Here is a 16,072-nt window from a genome sequence, read left to right as displayed (position 1 = left end):
TTAGAATAGTCACAAGAGTTGTGCACTCATCACTACTATCCTCAAAAGAAACTCTGCATTCATTATTGATCACTCTCCTTTCCAACTCATCATCCTCCCCTCTCCCCAGACCCTGGCAACCATTAATCTTTCTGTTTCTATGGATTTACCTATTCTAGACATTTCATGTAGTGGAGTCATACAGTGTCTGGTCTTTTGTGTCTGGCTTGTTTCACTTAGCATAATGTTTTCAAGGTTTATCTGTACTATGTCATATATCAGTACTTCATTGTTTTTATGGCCAAATAATATTCCATTGTGTGGACAATACCATATTTTGTTTACCCATCAATTGTTGCACATTTGAATTGTTTCCACTTTTTGGCTATTACTAGTAATGTTGCTGTGAACATTCATATACACATTTTTCTGTGAACATATTTTTAATTTTTATTTATTTTTATTTTTTTGAGAAGAGGGAGGGGCGGGGGGAGAGAAGAGGGGGCAAAGAATCTCCTCTTGGAGACTCCCATGGAGGAGCCCCTATGGAGCTCGATCCCACGACTGTGAGATCATGACCTGAGCTGAAATCAGGAGTCAGGTGCTCGACTGACTGAGCCACCCAAGTGCCCCATTTTTAAAAATATTTTGAAATTCTTTTGGATTTATACCTAGAATTGGAATTTCTGGGTCATATAGTAACTCTATACTTAACTTTTTTGAGGAACTGCCAAAGTGTTTTCCAAATTAACTGCACCACTTTACAATCCCACAAATAATATGTGAGGGTTCCAGTTTCTCCCCATCCTTCTTAGCAGTTGTCTTTTTTAGTATAGCCAGTCTAGTAGGTGTGAGTGCCTCTCATTGATTAGCATTTTCCTAATGATTAATGATATTGGGCATCTTTTCATGTGATTATTGGCTACTTTTATATCATCTTAGGAGTGATGTCTATTCAAATCCTTTGCCTGTTTTTTTTTATTGTTGAATTATAAGCATTCTTTATATATTCTTTATAAAAGTCTCTCATCAGCTATATGATTTCAAATATTTTCTCCCATTCTTTGTGTTTTTTTTCACTTTTTAAAGCAATTTTTTAATGTTTATTTATTTTTGAGAGAGAGAGAGAGAGAGACAGACAGACAAACAGAACCAGAGACAGAGCATGAGCAGGGGAGGGGCAGAGAGAGAAGGAGACAGAATCCGAAGCAGGCTCCAGGCTCTGAGCTGTCAGCACAGAGCCTGACATGGGGCTTCAACTCATGAACCATGAGATCATGACCTGAGCTGAAGTTGGACACTTAACTGACTGAGCCACCCAGGAGCCCCTATTTTTCACTCTTTATCAGCATAAAAGTTTTTAATTTTGATGAGGTCCAGTTTATCTGATTTTTCTTTTGTTCCTTTGACTTTTGGTGTCGTATCCAAGAAACCATTCCCTAACCAAGGTTGTAAAGATTAACTACTACATTTTCTTCTAAGATTTTTATAGTTTTAGCTCTTACGTTTAGGTCTGTGATCTATTTTGAGTTAACTTATATAATGCAAGGTAAAAGTCCAACTTCATTTTTTTTTTTGTATGTAGATATTCAGTTGTTCTACACCATTTGTTGAAAAAACTATTCTTTCCCCATTGAATGTCATAGCACTTTCATTGAAAATCAGTTGACCGTAAATGTAAAGTCTGGGGGGTTTTCTGAACCCAGCAAGTTCTCCGAATCTCTGGTACCAATGGGTGTCCAACAATTCAATTCTATATTCACACTAACTCCTAGAGTTAGCATTACACCCTATATGTTAAGGACTCAGTTCCATAAGACTGCCCCATTTCAGATGCCATTCACAAATAGGGTGCCAGGCTACCCACATTTCTGCCCTGCAGACTACAAATTTGGGGTTCCCATAATCCCCACATTAGGTTTAATAACTTGTTAGAATGACTTATAGAACTCAGGAAAACACTATACTTACATCTACCGCTTCATTATAAAGGATACTATTCAGAAACAGTCAAATGGAAGAGATGCATAGAGCAAGGTATTCAGAAGGAGGGTGTGTAGAGCTTCCATGCCTCTCCAGGTACATTACCCTCTGAGCACATTGGTTTGTTCACCACCTTGGAAGTTCTCTGAACCCCCTGTCATTTAGGGGTTTTTCCTTTATGGTAGTTTCATTAGATAGGCATGATTGATAAAATCATTGGCCATTGGTGATTGAACTGCCTCTCCATCACTCTCCCTTCCTTGGATGCCACAGGTGAGGCTGAAAATTCAATCCTCTAATCAAAGTTTATTTTTTCTGGCAGTTAACCCCAATCCTGAAACTATGTGGGGGTCGTACAAGATTCACCTCATTAGCATAAACTCAGGTGGGATTGAAAGGGGTTGTCATGAATAACAAATGATGCTTCTCTTACTCCTATTACACAGAAAATTCTAAGGGTTTTGGGAGCTCTGTGCCAGGAACTGAGGACAAAGTGAATACATATTTCCTATTATGCTAAATAGGAAATGTCCTACTATACTAAATAGTTAACTGTATACTAAATAAAGGTTTATTTCTGGACTCTGAATTCTATTCCATTAACCAACATGTCTGTCCTTATGACTTGCATAAGGGCATATCCCACACTGTCTTGATTGCTGTAGCTTTGTTGTAAAGTTTCGGATTGAGATGTGTGAATCCTCCAATTTTGTTCCTTTTTTCAAGAATTTTTTTTGGCTCCTCTGGGTTCTTTGCATTTTCATATGAATGTTATGATAAACTGGTCATTTTCTGCAAAGAAGCCAGCTGGAATTTTGATAGGGATTGTGTCAAATCTGTAGATCAACTTGAAGAATATTGGCATCTTAATAACATTAAGCCTTCCATTATGTGAATATGGGATATCTTTCCATTTATTTAGTTTTTATTTAGTTTCTTTCAATGATGTTGTGAGGTTTTCAGTAGACAGGTCATACTTACTTTGTTAAATGTATTCCTAAGTATTTTATTCTTTTCGATACTTTTTAAAATAAAATAAAAAATTTTTTTTCAGATTGTACATCGCAAGTGTATAGACATCAGCAATTGATTTTGGTATATATTGATTTTTGTATCTGCAATCTTGGTGATGATGACTCTGAATTTTATTTTTTTTTTAAATGTTTCTTAGAGCGAGAGAGAGAGAGAGCGTGCGTGTGCACGTGAGCTGGAGAGAGGCACAGAGAGATGGGGAGAGAGAATCCCAAGCGTGCTCCACACTGTCAGCACAGAGCCCAACATAGGATTCGTTCTTACGAACTGCAAGTTCATGACCTGGGCCGAAATCAAGAGTCAGGCACTTAACTGACTGAGCTGCCCAAGCACCTCCTCCCTTTTTTTTTTTTTGCGACACTGAATTTTAATGTTCAAGTATCATATCATCCACCTAACTGCTTTTTCCAGGAGTGTTCCCCTGCCTAGCTGCAATTATTTAAAAATTTTTTTAATGTTTATTTATTTTTGAGAGAGAGAGAGAGTGAGCAGGGGAAGGGCAGAAGAGAAGGAGACACAGAATCCGAAGCAGGCTCCAGGCTCTGAGATGTCAGCACAGAGCCTGACACAGGGCTCGAACCCACGAACTGTGAGATCATGACCTGAGCCGCAGTCGTATGCTTAACCGACTGAGCCACCCAGACGCCCCTCCAGCTGCAATTATTTTATTTTATTTTTTTAAAAATGTTTATTTGTTTTGGAGAGAGAGAGAGAGAGAGAGAGAGAGAGAGGGAGAGAGGGAGGCAGAGTGCAAGCAGGGGAGGGGCAGAGAGAGGGAGACACAGAATCTGAAGCAGGTTCCAGGCTACGAGCTGTCAGCACAGAGCCGTATGTGGGGCTCGAACTCACAAACAGTGAGATCATGACCTGAGCTGAAGTCAGACCCTTAACTGACTGAGCCACCTATGTGCCCCAAGCTGCAATTATTTTATTTTTTTATTTTTATTTAAAAAAAAATTTTTTTTTCAACGTTTATTTATTTTTGGGACAGAGAGAGACAGAGCATGAACGGGGGAGGGGCAGAGAGAGGGAGACACAGAATCGGAAACAGGCTCCAGGCTCTGAGCCATCAGCCCAGAGCCCGACGCGGGGCTCGAACTCCCGGACCGCGAGATCGTGACCTGGCTGAAGTCGGACGCTTAACCGACTGCGCCACCCAGGCGCCCCTGGCTGCAATTATTTTAAAAAGTACATGGATTCATCCAGGATTGAGGTTTTGCAAGATAAGTGTGTTAAAAGGATAAAGGAGAATTGGAATTTAGAATATTGGTAAAAAAGAGTGGTCAAGAAGATAGGCCATGGAATCTAAGTTCATTAAAGATATATGAGAAAAGAGAAGGGAAGATAGTTTGGGAGAAAATAAAGAGGTTCATTAAAGTAAATTTGTTTTTGTTTTTGTTTTACCTCATTGGTACCTTGTGCAAACAAGCTAAAAGGATAAGAGGTTGTGGTCAGAGAATGATATATCAGAATGATTGATTTGAGAGTAGGAGCAGTTCTGGATAATGACAGTGTTTAAGATGATAGAATAGGTGGATGAGATTGTTTGAAGAAGAAAGCCACTGGAGATGAATGCCTAAGAAATGGAGGGGAGGGGATTTTGAATGGCTCATCTACGTGAATGTTGAAGTAACACAGATAGTGGCAGAATTTGAGATTGAGAGGAAAAGATTCTAAAGTGACCAGAGGTTAATATATGATAAATGCCATGAGGAGGGTTGCAAGGTGGTGTAACTAGATAGCATAGATACTTTTGTAAGACAATGGAAGAATAATGATGCAGATTTAGGGTGGAGGAGGCACAGATTCTGAACCCTCAAGTACATTGGATGTGGAAGATTTAACAGTTTCTCCTTAAGATTTGAAGAAGCAAGAGTTTTTTAGGGTAATGCAATATTTTTGTTAAGATCAGGAAGTAACTGTAACAATCAGTGAAGAAGCTGAGAACATGGAGGAGTATATGGATTGGCAGTTCTAGAGGAACTAGGAAGAATCTGAGGTCTAGAGAATTTAGGTAACGAGCACATGGATAATATTTTACTGTTTGAAAAACTTATTTTTAACTTTAAAGTCACACAGCTAGAAAGTAGAGAGGTTTAGATTTATTTATTTATTTTTTTTTTTTTTAAAAATTTTTTAACATTCATTTTTGAAAGGCAGAGAGAGACAGAGCGCGGACGGGGGAGGGGCAGAGAGAGAGGGAGACACAGAAACAGAAGCAGGCTCCAGGCTCCAGGCTCCAGGCTCCGAGCTGTCAGCACAGAGCCTGACGCGGGGCTCGAACTCACGGACCGCGAGATCACAACCTGAGCCGAAGTCGGCTGCTTAACCGACTGAACCACCCAGGCGCCCCGAGAGCTTTAGATTTAAACCCAGGTTTTTTTGAGGCGCCGGGGTGGCTCAGTCGGTTGAGTGTAAGACTTCAGCTCAGGTCGTGATCTTGTGGCTCGTGGGTTCGTGCTCCACATCGGGCTCTGTGCTGACAGCTCAGAGCCTGGAGCCTGCTTTGGATTCTGTGTCTCCCTCTCTCTCTGCCCCTTCCTTGCTCACGCTGTGTCTCTCTGTCAAAAATAAATAAACATCAAAAAATAAAAATAAACCCAGGTTTTTCTGACTCCAAACTCTATGCTTTTAACTGATAATGACAGCATACAGCAAGGAGTTATCCTGTGGCATAAGTTAAGTTGTTTTTCTTGTCCTCGATACTATTTCATAATCAGATTCTATTATATTATCCAAGGCTAACCATCTGCTTTTGAATTTTCTATCTTCAAAGAGAGCTGCTAACTGAGGGTTGATGGGGGGTGGGAGGGAGGGGAGGGTAGGTGATGGGTATTGAAAAGGACATCTTTTGGGATGAGCACTGGGTGTTGTATAGAAACCAATTTGACAATAAATTTCATATATTAAAAAATAAATAAATAAACATTAAAAAAAAGAGAGCTGCTAGTGTTGGAGGATGCGTACCTACAGTTTTCTCTCAAATGTATTTCTCAGTCTATAGTGTTTTTAAAGACTCATTCTTTCTTATATGGAAACATGTCATTAAAACTAATAGTAGGGGCACCTTAGTGGCTCAGTTGGTTGAGTGTCCAACTTTGGCTCAGGTCACGGTCTTGTGGTTTCTTAGTTCAAGCCCCATATCAGGCTCCATGCTGACAAGTTTTGTCTGCCTCTCTCTCTGCCGGTCCCCTGCTTGTGCTCTCTCTCTCAAAAATAAATAATAATAACAATTTTTTTTAACTGATGGTAAAAATGAATTAGAAAGTGTCCTGTATTTGCACAATACTTGTTGGGGTGTCATTTCTTACAGAATTCTGATACCTGATGTCATCCCTATTATTTACTTTGTAAATGTTATATTAAGAAATTAATGGTCACTTCGTCCCTTAGGGCCCTGGTGAACAAATTAATTGGTGGGTTGTCTTTTGATCAGTTGAATATAATAAATTACAATCCTAGAGATGGCCTGTGTTTTCTAGAACTTTGAAAAAAAAATGTTTCTTTGCAAAGTATTCTTGACTTCTATACTTCTTTAGTATTTCTTATACTAAAATGATTATTGGATATTTGGGACGTTGATGCAGTTACTGACAAGAGGCCGCAATACCTGTCTCTGTGGGCCTCTCCATAAAGTTGCCTGCGTATTCTCATGATGTAGTGGCTAGCTCCTCTGAGACTGAATGATCCAAGAGACCATGCAGAAGTGACAGTATTGTTTATGACCTAGCCTTGGAAGTCACACACTTGTACTTCCATCATATTCTTCTAGTCTGATGAGTCAGTCCTGACTTGAAGTCCTAGCTTGAAAAGGGTGTGCATAGCAGGAGACAGGGATCATTGGGGCTGTCTTGAAGGTTGGCTACTACAAATGGATTTATTTGGGTTTTAGAAAAGTGAAAAGACATAATTCAGTGGTAAATTTAGCAAGTCATATTTTAGGGGAGTGATTGAATTTTATGTTTGAATAAACCACAGTCTATGGATATTTTTAAAGGGACCAATTTTATGTTAGTTTTTTCCATTCTAAGCAGCTGTTACAAGTACAAATGTGTTTTTTTTGGTGTTTTGGTTTTTTTTTTTTTTTTTGCAGATTATTTAAAATATCTGACAACATACATGAGGATGTTTATTCTAATGACAGTACAAACCTGGACTTTCCTGTTGCTTCAGTGAAAATTGTCCCAACAGAAATAAACAAAGGGGAATCATGGAAATGTAGCAATAATAAGCAGAGACATCAATATTCAGACATGAACATGTTTACAGCAAGTGATGTTTTTTCTCATTCTGAAATCAGAGAAGACATATTCAAAGCACCAACTTTTTCAGTTACATCCCAGCCTCATGAAGTTCAAGGTAATTCCTTGTTTTTTTTAGTTAATTTTAAAACAGTACAAACAAATCTATGTTTCTCAGCATAAGGAAAAGTTAAAAATAGTAAATTTGAGTAGATTATCTATGTGTAGTTTTTGCATTTCTTTATCATACTGTATTTTTTTAACTGTGATATAGGGGCACCTGGCTGGCTCAGTCAGTAGAGCATGTGACTCTTGATATCAGGGTCATGAGTTCAAGCCCCATGTTGGGCATGGAGCCTACTTAAAAAATAAAACTACAATTTAATATTTTTTAACTGCGCTCTCAGTAAAAAGTTATGCTACTTTTATTGAAGCAGTTTGTATGGAAGAGGTTAAAAAATACCTATATAAATATGTATAATTTTTTTTTAGGAGTAACAGAAAATGATTTAGATTCCTTGAAGGCTGTCACAGAAATCCGTATCCTTTTAAGTTATTTTACTACAACAGCTTTATATTTGAAATCATAATTTGTAAACATGCTGTTTCATTGTGTCTATGTTTATTTTGGTTGACAAAGAAAAAGAGGGAAAAGTAAATTTTTGGGGTCATATAAGAGACCCAATGCGTGTGATAGTCAGTGCTACTCAGAGTGTGGTCTGCAGACTGTGCCAATTTGTGAACTGTTTGTTACCAGTGACAAGTTATCTTTGTGACAAGATAAGTACAAAAACAAGTTTTGTGTTATTGGCTAAACTCTTAGCATATTTACTTACAAATAGATACACATAATTTCTTATACTTTGGGTAAGGAGAGCATATTGGGATAAACATGGGTAGGGGAAATAAATGAGAGTGGGACATTCTGTGGATTGGGAACATTTTTACAAATCTAGTATTTTTTTTTAAAGAAATTTGTAGTTTCTACCTATAATCTGATTTACATGTCTGGGCATTTCCAATATAAATATTTTGAGTACATATGTGTGTTCTGGAGGTAACATCCTCTTTGCTTTTTTGATACCCTGTGTATGTCTGTAACACAGTGTACTTACTGTTTTTTTTAATTATAATTCATCAGCTGTGACTATTGTGTTTCCCTATGACCTATGAACTCCTTGAAGGCAAGGGCCATCCCTTATTTATCTTACTATCGCCAAATATGTTGAAAAGCAGATAAAGTAAGGAAGTTGTTCTGGCAAAAAAGTAGCCATGTGTGAGGATGAGGGTAGAATATGTTAGAAAGGCCAAGCATTCCAGTTTGGCTGAAATGAAAGCTATGATTCCAGGACTAGTCAGAAATAATGATTGATATGTATCCAGGATCAGGTTATTTAGTGCCATGGATACCAAGGTGAAGAGGTTTTGTTTTGTTTTGTTTTTGGTTTGTTTTTGTTTTTTAATTAAGCACTTAGGAGAAACCATGCAGTATTTTTTTTTTAATTTTTTAAAAATTTTTTTTTAATTTTTGAGGCAGGGAGAGACAGAGCATGAAGAGGGGGGGGTCAGAGAGAGGGAGACACAGAATCTGAAACAGGCTCCAGGCTCTGAGCTGTCAGCACAGAGCCTGACGCGGGGCTCGAACTCACGGACCGCGAGATCATGACCTGAGCCGAAGTCAGCCGCTTAACTGACTGAGCCACCCAGGCGCCCCAACCATGCAGTATTTTTGAGCAGGTCAAGTTATGTCATCAAAATCATGCTTTAGGAATATAGAATTAATGACTCAAAGCTAGGGAAGGCTCTAGACTCCACAAAAGTTGTTGTCTAGGTGGCAAAACAAAGTGAAATCCAGATATTGGGCAGTTAAGTTGGAGGAATCTAGAGGAGAGTGATTGTAATCCTGGGTACTCAGGGCACTGAGACAATTCTGAAGTATAGTTAGAAAATATTTTCCTGACTCATGAAATTTTGCCTCCACTGCAGATAACTGAACTAAGTTAGAATGAGGGGAAGGAACAGTAAAGGGTATACATGATGATATCATAACTTCAGATATAGCTAGCCTTTAGTGCTTCTGTTCAGCATGATGTCTCAATCCTGCTATACTTTCTTCTCCCTGGTGATCTAAATATGGTTGGAACATAGGAAATAGCTTAGCTTTAAATAGTTAAAGTTAGTTTCATTAGCTGTACGATGGGAAAGTTCTTATCCCTAGAATTTGCCATGATATGACACTTTTGAAGAGTTTTAAAGACTTTCATGCTATATTAGCACAGCTAAAGTTCTGTTGTTATTGAAGAACAAAAAAGAGTCCAATATAGCTAGAGGAGATTAGTCAGATGCAAGAGTAGTAGGATATGAGGTCAGAATCACAAAGATGGAGAGGAGAGGCAAGATCATGTAGGGCCTTGTAGCCATATGCTTTAAGAGAAAGCAGGGAATTTGAGCAGAGAAGTAATACGTTCTGATTTAACTTTTCAACAAGATCACTTACTACAATCCATCAATTTTTATAGATCTTCATAAAAATATAATTGCTTAAATAATAATGTATTTGTATTTTTAGATATATTATCTATTTTATGTCTCTTAATAGATTATAACAGCCTCCATTGTAGGAACTCACTTTCCTTCTTTATAGCTTCCCCCAGCTTTCTAAATCTAGTAATGTATTTTGCATATAGTGTTTAATAGATGTAGTTGATAGATGTGACTCAGATTGAGAAGAATACCATGTAAATACAAGTATCTTCCAAACTGACAACAGGCTCACCTTGGAGAGGGGACAGTCTATTCTCCATATCTACTAATATTTTTGAGCTTTCTTACAGAGGAAGTACAGTGTAAGTTCTTATTCAGCCAGTATGCTGATTAATTGCATTTAAATCCACCACTTAGTACAACCAAATTGTTGATAACAAAGGGATTCAGGGCTGGGTCACCAGAAACCCACATCAGGTAATGAAACACAGTCAACATTAAAAAGTGAAATTTGGGGGACACCTGGGTGGCCCAGTCGGTTAAGCGTCCAACTTCGGCTCAGGTCATGGTCTCATAGTTCGTGAGTTTGAGCCCCATGTTGGGCTCTGTGCTGACAGCTCAGAGCCTGGAGCTTGCTTTGGATATCTCATTGTTGTTTTAATTTGCATTTCCTTGATGATTAGTGATGTTGAAATCTTTTTCATGTATTGTTGACCATTTGTGTCTTCTTTGGAAAAATATGTATTCAGGTCCTTTGCTCATTTTTAAATTGCTCTACAGAAGCTTTTTAGTTTGAAGTAGTACACTTGTTTATTTTGCATTTTTGCCCTTGCCTTTTTTCTTTAATTTGAGAGAGAGAGCTCGTAAGCAGGGGAGAGGGACAGAAGGAGAGAGAGAGATAATCGTAAGCAGGCTCCATGCTCAGTGTGGAGCCCGACACAGGGCTCAATCCCAAGACCCTGGGATCATGACCTGAACTGAAGTCAAGAGTGGGACATTAAACCAACTGAGCCACCCCGGTGCCCCTTGCCTGTGGTTTTAAATCTAGAAAAATAATTGCTAAGACCAATGTAGGAGAATTTACTCCCTGTGTTTTCTTCTAGGAATTTTATAATTTCACATCTTACATTCAAGTGGTTAATCCACTTTGAGTTGATTTTTGTATATAGGGGTCCAGTTTCATTATTTTGCATGTGGATATTCAGTTTTTCCAGTATCCTTTATTGAAGAGATCATCTTTTCCCAGTTCTTGGCTCCTTTTTTGAAAATTTATTGACCATATACGCACAGATTTATTTCTAGGCTATCTCTTCTGTTTCATTGATCTAGGTGTCTGGTTTTTATGCCAATACCATCCTGTTTTTGATTACCGTAGCTCTGTAATACAGTTTGAAATCAAGAAGTGTAATGCCTCTGGCTTTGTTCTTTCTCAAGGGTGCTTTGGCTGTTCGGCGTCTTTTGTAGCTCCCTGTGTGATTGCTTTTTATATTTCTCTGAAAAATACAATTGCAATTTTGATAAGAATTGCATTGAATCTGTAGATTGCTTTGGCAATTTACAACTTAGCAATATTCTTGAATCCTTGAAGAGATATCTTACCATTTATTTGTGTCTTCACTTTCTTTCATCAGTATCTTCTAGTTTTCAATGTACAGATCTTTTGTCCCCTTGGTTAAATTTATTCCTTAGTATTTTGGTTTTTGATGCTATTATAAATGGGATTGTTTTCTTCATTTCTCTTTCTGATATTTTGTTATTAGTGTAAGGAAATGCACCTGATTTTTGTGTATTTATTTTGTATCCTGCAACTTCACTGAATTTATTAGTTCCAATAATATTTTGATGGAGTCTTTAGGGTTTTCTCTATATTATATCAGGTTGTCTGCAAATAGAGACTGTTTTACTTCTTCCTTTTCAATTTGGATAACTTTCATTTATCTTTCTTGCCTACATGCTTTGGTTAGGATTGCCATTACTATGTTGAATAAAAGTGGTGAAACAGGGCATCCTTGTCTTGTTTCTAATCTTAGACAAAAAGCTTTCAGCTTTTTACCATTGAATATGTTAGCTGTGGGCTTGTCATATATGGCCTTTATTATATTGAGGTACATTCTTTACCTAGTTTCTAGAGAGTTTTTTATCATGAAAAAAATACTGTAATGGGGCGCCTGGGTGGCGCAGTCGGTTAAGCGTCCGACTTCAGCCAGGTCACGATCTCGCGGTCCGTGAGTTCGAGCCCCGCGTCAGGCTCTGGGCTGATGGCTCAGAGCCTGGAGCCTGTTTCCGATGCTGTGTCTCCCTCTCTCTCTGCCCCTCCCCCGTTCATTCTCTGTCTCTCTCTGTCCCAAGAATAAATAAACGTTGAAAAAAAAAATTAAAAAAAAATACTGTATTTGTCAAATGCTTTTTCTGCATCTATTGATATGATCATATGATTTTTATCTTTAAGTTTTTTTTTTTTTTTAATTAAGCTCTCTGCCCAATGTGGGGCTTGAACTCATGATCCTGAGATCAGAAATCACATACTCTACCAATTGGGGCAGTCAGGCACCCCTATCTTTAACTTTTTAATGTGGGAGTATCTTGCTGATTGATTTGTGGATGTTGCACCATCTTTGTATCCCATAAATAAATTCCATTTGTTCATGATGTATGATTCTTTTAATGTGCTGTTGAATTTAGTTTGCTAATATTTTATACAAGATTTCTGCATCTGTGTTCATTAGGGATATTGGCCTGTAATTTTCTTTTTTTGTAGTATCCTTACCTGGCTTTGGTATCCGTGTAAAATAAGTCCCTTAAGCTATCTTATTTTTTTTTTTTCGTTCTTTTCTCATTTTGCTCCTTTGACTGGATTAATGTCATTGCCCCATCTTTGAGTTCATTGATTCTTTCTTCTGTTCGATCTGTCTGCATTTGAACCCCTCTATTGAGTTTTTCAGTTCCCTTATTGTACTCATTAGCTTTATGATTTCTGTTTGATACTTTTTTGTATCTTCTATGACTTTGTTGATATTCTCACTTTGTTTATGCATTGCTCTCCTAACCTTGGTGAGCATCTTTATGCATTTTTTAAAAATATTGAGTAAATCACTTACCTCTATTTCATTGAGTTTGGTTTCTGGAGATTTATCTTGTTCTTTTGTTTGGAACATATTCCCATTTCTTCACTTAACTCTCTGTGCTGCTGGTTTCTACACACTCGATAAAATATCTGCCTCTCTCAGTCTTGACAGGCTGAGCCTCATCAATTAACCTAACCCAAGCTCCTAGCTGCCTTTCAGACCTTTTTGATTGCCCAACTTACTGTCTTTGTTCTTAGTGGCTTCTAGAAGTTGAGGGTGTGCCAAAATTTATCAGTGTCCCAAAGGGGAGGGTTGTAATTGGCATCTAGGTCCAAACTAATTAGAAGCCAGGACCTGAGGCAGCAGCTGAGAAAGTCTGCAGTGGAAATCCTTTCTAGGTGGAAACTAGAGATGAACATTTTTGCTGCTTTCTCTGCACCAAGCCTAGATGTGTACCTGTAGAGGAATGGAAGTTGTTCCTGTGTCCATTTAAGAATTGATTATTTGTGGGGGTGCCAGGGTGGCTTAGTCAGTTAAGCATCTGACTCTTGATTTCGGTTCAGGTCATGGTTTCGTGGTTTGTGAGATCGAGCCCCATGTCAGGCTCTGCGCTGGGTGTGGAGCCTGACTGAAATTTTTTCTCCCCCTCTCCCCTGCTCATGCGTACTCGCTTTCTCTCTCTCTCTCTCTCAAAAAAAAAAAAAAAAAAAAAAGAATTATTTGTTTGCTATAGTCCTATGGGACTCATGAACGCAAGCCCTTTTGGTTTACAGAGTTAGGTGTTTAGGGATTTTATCCCTTGGGTGGGAGCCTTAAAGGTTGGAGCTATAGATGTGTGGTCCGAAATCTTTGCTCCTGAGAGAGAAGCTGGGACTTGAGAGTTCCTTCCCAATTGTATGGTGCTGTGCCAAGAATGGGATTCAGGGTAAGAGTTGTCTCAGCCTTTCCTACCTTCATGATAGGTATTTTCATTTACCCAATGTGTAGAAGTCACTTAAATAATTTTTGATTTTTTTTCAAAATTGCTCCATGTGTAGCTATGTATTTGGTGCATCTGTGACAGGAGGGGAAGTTAAAGAGCCACTTGCTCTGTTGGTCCTTAGCTCTATACCTATTAATTCCTTTCTTATGATGTTAAAATAGCAAGTATTAAAGCCTCATTATTAAATACTATCAGTTAATTAACTGAATTTTAAAATTAAAAGTAACCAATTCTTAAAATTCTGAAATATTTGACTCCTTAATGCTATTCTAAGCATCAAAATTTAGAAGTATTTTCAAAGAATTCCCATATTTTAACTATATACAATCCAAAGCCTTTGATGATGTAAGTATTTTATTCTGATTTTTACTTATCTGCCTCTTCTTACTAGATAGTGTGTTCTTTAAGGGCAAGGACTAGATAACATTCATCTTTATGTTTCTAGTGCTATGCTCAGTGACTGGTACATTACAGGAACTCAAAAACTGTTTGCTAAACGAATGCATGTGATTTTCATAGGTGGGTTTGTTTACATTTATTATATTTCTAAAATTTCTCTGGAAACAAAAGAAATTATTTTCTTCTAGGTCTGACATATTACTTTCACATATAAAATAAAATGATAAATTATTAATAGGTTTTTTGAGAGTTATAGGTCTAGAACAAGGTTAGAATTTTAATAAGCTTAGAGGTAGAAATAATTTGAATTATTATTCCAGAGAGTCTTTCTTACATATTTTCTAACAAATTGAGAGTGTGAATGAAAAATTCTATATATATCATGATTGATTAAATTTTTTTTTTAGCTTCTTTACACAGATAGAAATTTTGTGATTTGTGCTCCAACTGGTTCTGGGAAAACTGTAATGTTTGAACTAGCTATAACAAGATTGTTAATGGAAGTACCATTGCCATGGTCAAACATTAAAATTGTTTATAGTAAGTATTTATATATTGTAAGAGTGATTAATTATAATAATGAAAAACCACTAAGGCAAAAGTAAGAAATAAATTCAAGTTCAAGCCATAGGAATTAATATTTGGTTCTCCATACATTTTTAATGAAGACACATCACATTTGCTCTTGTCTGTTATATTAAATTCAACACACATTTTCCTAGAGTTGTAAATAAAAAGTAATATTTGAATTGAGTATTTGACCTTTACAAGTTTATTTTTAAAAGGACAACAAAATGAACAATAAATTGAAACATTTTGTAATTCTAAAAATTTCCATAGGAACCTCTACTCTCCTTTCTTAGGTATATATGTATTTAAAATTTTTCATCAAAGTAATTTATGTACATGGTTAAAAAAATCAATTATCACAAAAAGGCTTGTAATGAAGACCAGTAATCTCCTGCCTTACCTCTCTTCATTCTTAGTTACAGTTCCCTGAACACTTATTTCTTTTTCTATTTTTAGTTCAGTTTGGTTATTACATATCTCTAAATAATATGTTTATATTATTAACTCTCAATAAACATTACACAGCACCTGGATGTATAGTTTTATCCTAATTTTATTAACCAATGTTTGTGAAAGTAATTTTAAAACTGTACTGACATTCAAAGTAAATATCTCATATTGTTGTAGTGGCACCAATAAAAGCCCTGTGTAGTCAGCGTTTTGATGATTGGAAAGAAAAATTTGGATCAATAGGATTGAATTGTAAAGAACTCACTGGAGATACAGTAATGGATGACCTATTTGAGATTCAGCATGCCCATATAATAATGACAACTCCAGTAGGTGTTATTTATACTCTTATTTTTTTGGTTTATTAGAAAATATGTTTCTCTTCACCAAGAATAAAAGTTAAAAGAAAATACAAAGTAGAAGAATATATTTGCAATGTAAAACAAACAAACATAAAAAGTACTAGTGTTCAGGTTATATAAAGAATACTTACTAATCAGCAGTAAAAGACAAATTACCAAATGGGAAAAATAAGAAAAAGATATGAATAAGCAATTTGTTATTTAGGATAATTTGTAATGATACTTTTTGCTTGCTTTCTTTTATCCAAATATTATGTATAGCAGAGGGAAGAACTTGGGAGGGCTTAAAAAGGCAATTAGACTAGAATTTTGAATATTTTTGGTTAAACTTAAAAATAAATGGGGGTTTAGTTCTTTAAGCACTTGTAAGACTATCAAAATCCTTTAAAGTGTTTTTAATCTTTACATTTTTTTCAGGATACTTTTTTTTTTTTTTTTTAATTTTTTTTTTTTTTCCAATGTTTATTTATTTTTGGGACAGAGAGAGACAGAGCATGAACGGGGGAGGGGCAGAGAGAGAGGGAG

General features: G+C 36.8%; 1 protein-coding gene across 1 annotated transcript in view; it reads left to right on the top strand.

Moving 5' to 3' along the window:
- The window catches only part of HFM1 (helicase for meiosis 1), an 86,727-nt gene that overhangs the window by 8,027 nt on the left and 62,628 nt on the right, over positions 1–16,072 (top strand). The window contains exons 4-8 of the mRNA XM_032594338.1: positions 7,088–7,353; positions 7,728–7,775; positions 14,041–14,111; positions 14,573–14,705; positions 15,363–15,514. Of these exons, the coding sequence (XP_032450229.1) occupies positions 7,088–7,353; positions 7,728–7,775; positions 14,041–14,111; positions 14,573–14,705; positions 15,363–15,514 (670 nt within the window). The remainder of the gene's footprint in view (positions 1–7,087; positions 7,354–7,727; positions 7,776–14,040; positions 14,112–14,572; positions 14,706–15,362; positions 15,515–16,072) is intronic.

The sequence above is a fragment of the Lynx canadensis genome, chromosome C1 (assembly GCF_007474595.2).
Source record: "Lynx canadensis isolate LIC74 chromosome C1, mLynCan4.pri.v2, whole genome shotgun sequence".
NCBI classification, from domain to species: domain Eukaryota; kingdom Metazoa; phylum Chordata; class Mammalia; order Carnivora; family Felidae; genus Lynx; species Lynx canadensis.
The sequence above is the reverse complement of the archived record's forward strand: the minus strand, read 5'-3'. Positions and strand labels throughout refer to the sequence as shown.